General features: G+C 42.6%; 1 protein-coding gene across 1 annotated transcript in view; it reads left to right on the top strand.

Moving 5' to 3' along the window:
* The window catches only part of LOC125033242 (protein capicua homolog), a 111,593-nt gene that overhangs the window by 75,984 nt on the left and 23,998 nt on the right, over nucleotides 1-11,611 (top strand). Inside the window, exons 3-5 of the mRNA XM_047624625.1 lie at nucleotides 5,577-7,043; nucleotides 9,052-9,059; nucleotides 9,814-9,936. Of these exons, the coding sequence (XP_047480581.1) occupies nucleotides 5,668-7,043; nucleotides 9,052-9,059; nucleotides 9,814-9,936 (1,507 nt within the window). The 5' untranslated portion in view covers nucleotides 5,577-5,667. The remainder of the gene's footprint in view (nucleotides 1-5,576; nucleotides 7,044-9,051; nucleotides 9,060-9,813; nucleotides 9,937-11,611) is intronic.

Here is an 11,611-nt window from a genome sequence, read left to right as displayed (position 1 = left end):
CCTCGCCGCGGTTCGCCTCAAGACCCCCTCTCTTCTCCATTCGAAGTGTCGCCGAGGCAGTCTTGTTGTAAATATATAGGGAAACTATTCCACTGGGAAGAAATGCATTGTGTATGTACATATCTATATATGTAAGTATGCGCGCACACACACACATGTGTGTGTGTGTGTGTGCGTGTTGCTTGTGTGTGTGCGTGTGCGTGTGCGTGTGTGTGTGCGTGTGCGTGTGCGTGCGTACGTAAGCGTGTGTGCATACAAATACATACAACATGTGCATGTATATGTGTATGTGTGTGTATACAAATACATACATACATGTGCGTGTGTATATGTGTGTGCGTGTGCGTGTGCGTGTGCGTGCGCGTGCGTGCGTGCGTATGCGTGTGTGCATACACGTGTGTGTGTGTGTGTGTGCGTGTGTGGTGTGTGCGTGTGCGTGTGCGTGTGCGTGCGTGCGTGCGTATGCGTGTGTGCATACAAATACATACAAACATGTGCATGTATATGTGTATGTGCGTGTATACAAATACATACATACATGTGCGTGTGTATATGTGCGTGCGTGTGCGTGTGCGTGTGCGTGTGCGTGTGCGTGTGCGTGTGCGTGTGCGCGTGCGTGCGTGCGTATGCGTGTGTGCATACAAATACATACAAACATGTGCATGTATATGTGCGTGTGTATATATGCGTATGTGTGTGTAAGTGTGTGTATGTGTGTGTGTATGTGTGTGTGTGTGTGTGTGTATGTGTATGTGTATGTGTATGTGTATGTGTATGTGTATATGTATATGTATGTGTACAAATACATACACATATGTGCGTGTGTATTTGTGTGTGTGTGTGTGTGTGTGTGTGTGTGTGTGTGTGTGTGTGTGTGTGTGTGTGTGTGTGTGTGTGTGTGTATGCGTATGCGTATGTGTGTTTTCATACTCATACATACATACCTACATAATGCATATTGCGCCTGGGCGGTATGTTTGTGCACATACATACCATACAACACAGAGAGTAATGAAGGCTGAGAGGTAGAAAAACGTGAGCAGAGAGAAACGGGAGGCCATCGGCGCCCGTCCGTCCAGGGAGTGAGCGGACTGTGAGGAAGTACTCAAATCCCGGTGACCTAGTCTTTCCCGCTCCATATCGGCGGAGAAAGATGGTTAAACAAGAGACACAGTTCTCTGAAGACCGGTCATTGGCGTTAGTAGTTGATGTAGGAAGAAGTAAACACAATTTGGTTTTAATATTTTTTTTTTTTTTATAGCATTACTTTCAAAGAAGGTATTTTGTAGGATGTATTGAAATGTAGTGTTGTTATGGCCTGCACTGATTCAAATGAGGCTAACGCAAGTAAATTCATGTGACTATGTCACTGTGTTCAGGAAGTAGGGTTTCCCAAGTTTTGAGATTAATAGCCTACTGTATACCTTTCACGTTAGCTGGATTACCATTGAAGTTAGTTAATGCGGTACTGAGTTCGGATTACTAAATTTTAGTTATGATAAACTCTTACCCTCTTGTTTGTAGACTGTCTTAGAATTGTCTTAGAATGAATGTAAATATTGTTTTATTCAAATGTATCTTGAAATAAAGATTCGATAATAATCTTCAGTGGTTCACCTGTAAGAACAGTCACAATGCATATCGCTTTCCGTTCGTTTTTTTTACATCCATAGTCTGCCGTTTCTATCTTTATCATGACATTTTTGACAAATTGTTATGAATGATAGAAAACTGTAAATTGGGGGGAAAATAAACCTAATGAATAAAATATACACATTGAAGATGTTTGGTATGGAGCACATACTGTTGCCAAAGGTCGCTTACTGGAACATTTTAACCCCATTTTCTACAGTATAGCACACATCAGTGATATTGAATACACTGGCTTTTTAACCATAGTACATTTACGCATAATCTCAAATGCGGTTGGTCTTGTTTGTAGCTTTATTTTCATATATAGGATTAGACAGAATACTGGATCACGGAAGACCCGTACTTCTGTCCTCCAAACATAAGGGCTTCAATAGTCTGGCAGGTGAGCGACACTGAAGAAACGCTTCCATAGGTTTGGGACTTTCAAATTCGCAATCTCGTAACCAATTTGAGAAACTTTAACTTGTAATTAATAAGGAATTATATTGTTTGTAATTAATGTGCAATGAGTTCGATTTCTCAACACAAGAAGGAATTAAATGGCGGGACGCGTCTGACATTATATATGTAACCCCGTCTGCGCCAGATAATTTTCAGATTGTTCAAGAATACGTCTCCGGATAGACAGTCGATTTGTCTGAATGTGGACGTGCAGTAGTGATACAAAACGAGAATGTTTTATATAAATGTGTCGTCTGCTTTTTCGTGACCGCTCTTGCATGAGTAAGAACAGGTAGCCAATGAGCGTGCGCGGCGAAGTCACGTGACCAAATATTGTCCAATCAGCGCCCAGCTTGCAGGCCCATTCACCCAAGGTTGGATGTGTCATTTATGGTGCGAATGTGGAAGAAATTCCGACAAATGATGAAAATAAATAATATTCAAGCATTACTTGTAATATGAAGGATTCGTGTATATTAATCACATTTAAATGTTGGAGTATAAGTCCATAATACCTCCGGTTCGGAGTGTGGAAGGAGAAAATTGCGTAAATGGCGGCTGGCTCCGTGGCTGCATCCTACCTGAGGTCGTATCCGTGTGTGTGGTGTCGAGAGGAAGAGTACGGACCTACATTGATCCATATTGCTCCTACTCTGGTGCTTCCTAATCCATGCCAGGTAAGTTCTATGCACCACAACCATCGAGAGGAACCTCCGTACTCCCCACAGACACGTGAAAGTCGGAAAGCAAGGCGAGAAAAGAGAGCAGAGCAATGATGTTTTCCTTTGTTTTCATCGGGTGGGACTGAATGGCTGGGTTGGTGGGCTGCTACTCCCTTTAGCCTCTTCTACCGGGGGAATTACGCCTTTTTTCGGGCATGAAGGCTGCACAGGGAATTTCCTGGTGAAAATGTGTTTCGTGATTGGTGTTAGGTGGAATTTCAAGAGCAGTGTTTGTTTTTAAGGCCGAGTTATGTGGAGACGTTCGCTAACCACGTCCATTGTAGAGGAAGATGTTGATAGCTGTTTCAAAGTGTTTCTAAGTGTCTAAGTTCTATGTAAATTTCTTAGAGCTACGGTGAGAAAGAAACTTCCAGTGTAGTGTACAAGACATAAGAATATACACAAGAAAATTGCAGATGGAATTATATTGAAAGGGACAGAACTTGTTCACGTCTAGTTATGCATATTTCTTCCTAAATTAATACAGGTTTTCAGTACCGGGTATACTTTATTCTTTTGGCTTGAAGCTTAAAGGCTGGAGATGACACTCGGGCTGAATGTCCTTTTATGTGTTATTATTATTCTTTAGATTAGACAAAGATACTGTGCATTTGTGAAGGGATTCAGTAAGAGGTAAAACTGTAATGAAAAATACATAATTTCTGTTCTGCTTGGATTCTGCAGGATAATCAATAAAAGTGAGTTTACAGCATGTAGTAGTATCAAAAATATATCAGATGTAAGGGAGATCATTTAGATAAGTCGTGTATCTGTATTACTCTGCTGTATTAGAGGGATAGATTTTGACAAGTGTCTTAATATAAGAAACACTTGAAGTCCTTAAGAAACCAAAAGAAATCCCTTTAGTCCATAAAAAAAACAATTTATTTATTGATACATTTGCTAAGATATGTAAATGTTTTATTATAAACCTAACTTCCATTACCTCAATATGACTTTTAGTGTCATGACGTTCCTTTTGTCACGTGCATTATACAAATATTCTTAATTTTTCTGCCATAGGTGCAATGTTAGCATGACTTTATCAAAGTTTTGTTGAAAAAATATATTGGTAGTATATGTAAGTAAACCATATTCTTTTACTTTTAAGAATATTTAGTTATAGATAATGAATGCAGTATTTACTATCTATGTATAATATCTAGGTCCCTTTTTTGGCAGCAGAGAAAAAAGAAATATTGAATGCCATTTGGAAGTCAATATCATATGATTGCTCAGTGAATTTTGAGATATTATTTTAAATGGACAGGTAAAGTAAGTAACACCTAGGCAAAGTTTCGGGCAGAGTGATTATACCTTTCCCTTATGAAGTTTATAAAGTTTATGAATTATTTTTTTTTTTTAGATAGAACAAACAATTCAGATGTGTGGTACAATAGTATGGAATTAACCAGTAATCATATTTTGGTCATTATTTATGCTCTAGTTCTTATAATTCTGCTGTAGTAGAAGAACCCTAAGTACACAAAGTAGGCCCAGTGGAAGGGGTGACAACAGTTCCTTGTAACCCACTGGCACTTTATGCATGTGTGTGTGTGTTTATATATATATATATATATATATATATATATATATATATATATATATATATATATAATGCACTGCCCACTGTAGTCTTGATTTGTCAGTTGTCATATGATTGTCCCCCCCCCCCCTTTTTTTTTTCTAGACATACTTGACTCCACAAGTACTTTACTTACCAAGGAATCAATTAGTAGGCTTCCTTGACCTCACCTGTTTAGCCCATTCCTTGATATTGGGGGGGGGGGGGGAGTATTTATATATATGGTATTGTTATTGGTGTTATGACCCACAATATTGTTTTTATATCATTAATTTTAATACTAATGACATTTAAGATGAATGCTTTTCTTGAAAATAAAGGAATAGAATAAACAGGTGACAACAACAAGTAGACCTAGTAGATGATTATGTTGGTTGCTAAGACTTATGGAGCCATAGAAGTGTAAATAAATCAGTAAACAAAAATCACAATGGTCAAGGGAAGTGTACATGAGTTCAGTCTGAAGAGGAAATCCAGGGGGATTTTGAAACTTCCATTAAGTTTCTATAAACTTTTTTTTTTTTTTTTTCTACCAGCTTTGTTGAGTGTTTTATTTAAATTCCAAGTTTTATCTTTAGTGTTATTTTATAGGTATGGATATAGATATACAAATATATAATCCATATAACTAGATAGATAGATAGATAGATATACACATAGATAGATATATAGGTATACAGATATATATATATAGATAGATATAGGTATGCATATATATATATATATATATATATATATATATATATATATATATATATATATATATAGATGTAGATGTAGATGTAGATATACATATACATATACATATTCATACAGATATACATGTCTATATAGACATAGATAGAGATGGATTGTACATATGCATGTACACACACACACACACACACACACACACACACACACACACACACACACACACACACACACACACACACACACACACACACACACACACACGTCTGTATGTATATATGTATATATATATATATATATATATATATATATATATATATATATAAGTGTGTGTGTGTGTGTGTGTGTGTGTGTGTGTGTGTGTATATATGTGTTTATTTATATATTTATCACAAGTAATTGTAAGGAGTATCTGGTGATAATCATTTATGATGTACTTTTCTTATACATTATACTGATCCTTTTCTTTTTCTCTCTTGCAGCTGTGTGGGACCATAGCTGCTATGACGGTTGCCTGGTGCTCTGGTGAGCAGCCAGTGGTCCTGAGCATCATAACTATGGCTGACCATCAGGATGAATAGGCGTGGGGGCAATAGAGCCAAGCGGACTGCAGAATCCAAAGCTTCAAGCAGCTCTGGCCGTGGGTCAAAACCCAGCTCTCGTAAGGAGGGTGAACCTGCCAACCCACCTCCCTTGCCAAACACATCATCAGGGAGTAACATATCCCATGGAAAGAAGGGAGATGATGGCAGTGGGTCAGTAAGAGTTCGGAAAGATGCCTTGTCCAGTGGAGGCAATGACACGGTTACCCGAACTGAGGGTGGCTCTCCTTCTGCGGCTCCTGGGGATGACGCTGTGGTGAGTAACCAGGGCAGCATCACCGACTCTGCCATGCCTGCCGCCACAGTAAACCGTGGCCAGCGGGTCGGTGTTGCACAATCTAGCCGGGATGCCACAGTTACGGCTTCCTCCGCTGGGACGACTTCAGCCTCAGCTGCTGCAAAGGAGGAGAAGCAGCCAGTCCACGATGTATGCAAACTGCCCAAGAAGCGGAAGTTTCATCCATCAGACCTGGAGGATATGCATGAGGGCCCAAGGCCAGTTTTGGGCCCCAGAAGCAATCCAGCTTCAACTGTATCAACAGTAGCTGATGTGAGGGGTGTCTTGTCTACAGTTGTGGAAAGTCCATCAGTCAGTGTAACTTTGCAAAACCCTTTAGTAACAGTGCCAACAGTAGTTGCAAGTATATTGGAGAACAAGCCACAAGATCTCCGAGTCAACACAACTGGCACTGATCTGGGTGGAAATGGTTATGTTAGTGGTAGTGGAGATAGCAGTGGGCATGAGAAACAAAAATGTGAAGAGAACCTGAGCGATAGTCAACCTTTAAACATGACTAGTAGTTCAACTAATACCGTTACTGTACACACCATGCCAGTTCATAATGTAGTAACTCCACAAATGATGACTGTACATCGACAGCAACCACTCCCCCAAGTTACCAGTCAGTTGAAACTTGCACCTGCCACACAAGCCCCTCCTCAAACAAACACTGCCACTGTGTCAACGCATATACTGAATCCACACCAGACTACACTAGTTACAATTCCACAGTATCCACAAGGTTCTCATGCCTCTCCACAACAGTTGCAACTTCATCAACAACAGCAGAGACAAAAGTTGCAGCAGCAACAGGCACAGCATCATCTTCACCATCAGCAACATCCTCATCATCAGCAAATTCAGCATCAGCAGTCACATCATCAACAGCACCAGCATCCAGTTCATCAACAACATCAGCACCAACAACCACCAGCACCAGCACCTCAACAACCACCTCATCATCAGCATCAGCAACAACAACAACAACAACAGCAGCAGCAGCAGCAGCAGCAGCAGCAACATCAGCAACAGCAGCATCAACAGCATCAGCAGCATCAGCAGCATCAGCAGCATCAGCAGCATCAGCAGCATCAACAGCAGCAGCAGCACCAACAGCATCAGCAGCATCAGCAGCATCAGCAGCATCAGCAGCATCATCAGCATCAGCAGCATCAGCAGCATCAGCAGCATCAGCAGCATCAGCAGCATCAGCAGCATCAGCAGCATCAGCAGCATCAGCAGCATCAGCAGCATCAGCAGCATCAGCAGCATCAGCAGCATCAGCAGCATCAGCAGCATCAGCAGCATCAGCAGCATCAGCAGCATCAGCAGCATCAGCAGCATCAGCAGCATCAGCAGCATCAGCAGCATCAGCAGCATCAGCAGCATCAGCAGCATCAGCAGCATCAGCAGCATCAGCAGCATCAGCAGCATCAGCAGCATCAGCAGCATCAGCAGCATCAGCAGCATCAGCAGCATCAGCAGCATCAGCAGCATCAGCAGCATCAGCAGCATCAGCAGCATCAGCAGCATCAGCAGCATCAGCAGCATCAGCAGCATCAGCAGCATCAGCAGCATCAGCAGCATCAGCAGCATCAGCAGCATCAGCAGCATCAGCAGCATCAGCAGCATCAGCAGCATCAGCAGCATCAGCAGCATCAGCAGCATCAGCAGCATCAGCAGCATCAGCAGCATCAGCAGCATCAGCAGCATCAGCAGCATCAGCAGCATCAGCAGCATCAGCAGCATCAGCAGCATCAGCAGCATCAGCAGCATCAGCAGCATCAGCAGCATCAGCAGCATCAGCAGCATCAGCAGCATCAGCAGCATCAGCAGCATCAGCAGCATCAGCAGCATCAGCAGCATCAGCAGCATCAGCAGCATCAGCAGCATCAGCAGCATCAGCAGCATCAGCAGCATCAGCAGCATCAGCAGCATCAGCAGCATCAGCAGCATCAGCAGCATCAGCAGCATCAGCAGCATCAGCAGCATCAGCAGCATCAGCAGCATCAGCAGCATCAGCAGCATCAGCAGCATCAGCAGCATCAGCAGCATCAGCAGCATCAGCAGCATCAGCAGCATCAGCAGCATCAGCAGCATCAGCAGCATCAGCAGCATCAGCAGCATCAGCAGCATCAGCAGCATCAGCAGCATCAGCAGCATCAGCAGCATCAGCAGCATCAGCAGCATCAGCAGCATCAGCAGCATCAGCAGCATCAGCAGCATCAGCAGCATCAGCAGCATCAGCAGCATCAGCAGCATCAGCAGCATCAGCAGCATCAGCAGCATCAGCAGCATCAGCAGCATCAGCAGCATCAGCAGCATCAGCAGCATCAGCAGCATCAGCAGCATCAGCAGCATCAGCAGCATCAGCAGCATCAGCAGCATCAGCAGCATCAGCAGCATCAGCAGCATCAGCAGCATCAGCAGCATCAGCAGCATCAGCAGCATCAGCAGCATCAGCAGCATCAGCAGCATCAGCAGCATCAGCAGCATCAGCAGCATCAGCAGCATCAGCAGCATCAGCAGCATCAGCAGCATCAGCAGCATCAGCAGCATCAGCAGCATCAGCAGCATCAGCAGCATCAGCAGCATCAGCAGCATCAGCAGCATCAGCAGCATCAGCAGCATCAGCAGCATCAGCAGCATCAGCAGCATCAGCAGCATCAGCAGCATCAGCAGCATCAGCAGCATCAGCAGCATCAGCAGCATCAGCAGCATCAGCAGCATCAGCAGCATCAGCAGCATCAGCAGCATCAGCAGCATCAGCAGCATCAGCAGCATCAGCAGCATCAGCAGCATCAGCAGCATCAGCAGCATCAGCAGCATCAGCAGCATCAGCAGCATCAGCAGCATCAGCAGCATCAGCAGCATCAGCAGCATCAGCAGCATCAGCAGCATCAGCAGCATCAGCAGCATCAGCAGCATCAGCAGCATCAGCAGCATCAGCAGCATCAGCAGCATCAGCAGCATCAGCAGCATCAGCAGCAACAGCAGCATCAGCAGCATCAGCAGCATCAACAGCATCAGCAGCATCAGCAGCATCAGCAGCATCAGCAGCAACATCCACAACAGCAGCAACAGCAGGTTCAGCAGACCCATCATCATCAGCATCAGCAACAACAACAACAACAGCAGCAGCAGCAGCAGCAGCAGCAGCCACAACAGCAGCAGCAGCAGCAACATCCACAACAGCAGCAACAGCAGGTTCAGCAGACCCATCATCATCAGCATCAGCAACAACAACAACAACAGCAGCATCAGCATCAACAGCATCAGCATCAACAGCATCAGCATCAACAGCATCAACAGCATCAGCAGCAACAGCATCAGCATCAGCAGCATCAGCAGCATCAGCAGCATCAGCAGCATCAGCAGCATCAGCAGCATCAGCAGCATCAGCAGCATCAGCAGCATCAGCAGCATCAACAGCATCAGCAGCATCAGCAGCATCAGCAGCATCAGCAGCATCAGCAGCATCAGCAGCATCAGCAGCATCAGCAGCATCAGCAGCATCAGCAGCATCAGCAGCATCAGCAGCATCAGCAGCATCAGCAGCATCAGCAGCATCAGCAGCATCAGCAGCATCAGCAGCATCAGCAGCATCAGCAGCATCAGCAGCATCAGCAGCATCAGCAGCATCAGCAGCATCAGCAGCATCAGCAGCATCAGCAGCATCAGCAGCATCAGCAGCATCAGCAGCATCAGCAGCATCAGCAGCATCAGCAGCATCAGCAGCATCAGCAGCATCAGCAGCATCAGCAGCATCAGCAGCATCAGCAGCATCAGCAGCATCAGCAGCATCAGCAGCATCAGCAGCATCAGCAGCATCAGCAGCATCAGCAGCATCAGGGTCTGCTGGTCTGAGCTCTGGGTCTGAAGAGTTAAGGAGAAGACATGATGAATATGACAGTGATGATGACCTTGGAAGAGAGGATATTACATTTCCTTCAGAAACAGGTATGTGTGAAAGTCTTTTGTAAAGAATGATAGAGATTATTTGGATAGGTTCAGTAAGATAACACCTTGATATTTATGTGTGGGTTGGCCTTTGGATACACATGCATGTGTAGGTAAAGAATTCAAGAAGAAATCAAGGAAAGTTGCAATAAAGAAAGAAATAAGAAAAAAAAAAAAAATCTGGAGCATGTATGTGAATGAGAGTAAGAGTGAGTTAGGATATGAAAGGGGAATTGGGAGCATCTACAAAATGGTGCTTTAATTCTAATACCTTGGTTAATAGGAATACATTTTAGCCCAGTAATCATTCTTTTGTCATGTGAAATAGATTATTTACAAAAGAAAGACACATGTTAAAAATGAAGTTCATTTCCAAGAACACTACTTGTTTTCAGTTGCTGTGAGCTTATAGACAAAGATGCATTCTGGTAAAATACATTCTAGTTTCTAGGGAATACATCATTTAATAAGCAAATATATTAGTAGATTACCAACAAATGAATATGGATACTGATATATACAGTTTTTACTTTTTTTTTATGTTAAAATGTATTGCTCCCTTGCATAGAAGTTGAGCATGGATTAGCTATATGATCCCACATAAACTAAATTCATCAGCACCAGTACATGCATTGCCCATTGCAGCTGTGTTTTGTCTGTATTGTTTACACATTTATAGCTTCATAAGTACTTAGTCGCCAAGGACTCAAATTATTAGGCCTTCCTGGCCTTACCTGTTTATCTCATTCCTTTAATTTTTTCTAAAGATATTGTTTTTAATGTTACTGTTATCATTATTAACATCATTATTGTTGTTATTATGTCTTGAACAATACTAATATTAAAATTTCAACTTTTCTTTCTGAAAATGCAAGTCAAAGGGTAAACAGGTGAGATCAGATAAACCTAGCTATTTACTCCTTGGTGAATAAGCACATTTGGATCCATTACTGAAATTCATAAAATAAAAGAATAGTTCAACATGGCTTGTATATAAGCTCTCCTAGCATCTTTGGTTTAATACTACTTGATCATACATTTTTAGGGAGCACAGCCTTTGATATGATCTAAGAGTCCATAGAACCACTCACCTTCCCCTGAACAATAGTAAAGCCTCACATTCGTTGTGTAATTGGCACTGGAAAAGCTTGCCAAGTGCAAATAATTCAACGAATGTGAAAGTATCTAATTAGTTCAGGGGGGAGTAGAGGCACTAAAAAAGAGTTTCTTTGTATATCATTCTCAGATATCGTGATTTGAAATTAAGGAGAGCAAAGATAAAGTTTGTTTAATCTTAATCCATTATTTAATGATAATGAGAGAAAGATCACTGACAGTTCATCTCCAAGCACTTCAGTTCAATCATCTTTGTATTGCATTGTGTATTTCTTTCCCTGCAGTACTCAAGCTTGTTCTTTTCACTGTTCATATCAACAGCTGTATGCTGGCTCCCTATTTCCCCTATACTACACTCATCAACACAGGCTAGGTAACTGATACTTGTTGATGTACTGCTTTTTCTGTGAGATCATCTACTGTAATTGGAGAAAGGTTGAATGGAAAACTGCATTAAATTCAATATTAGTGGTAATGTGGCCATCAAATCTATTTTTTTGGCTGGCATATGTAATGTATGGTAACATTTGCCAAAATAGAGGCTCTGCTGCACAAATGA

Source organism: Penaeus chinensis, chromosome 16 (genome assembly GCF_019202785.1).
Source record: "Penaeus chinensis breed Huanghai No. 1 chromosome 16, ASM1920278v2, whole genome shotgun sequence".
Lineage (NCBI taxonomy): Eukaryota > Metazoa > Arthropoda > Malacostraca > Decapoda > Penaeidae > Penaeus > Penaeus chinensis.
The sequence above is the reverse complement of the archived record's forward strand: the minus strand, read 5'-3'. Positions and strand labels throughout refer to the sequence as shown.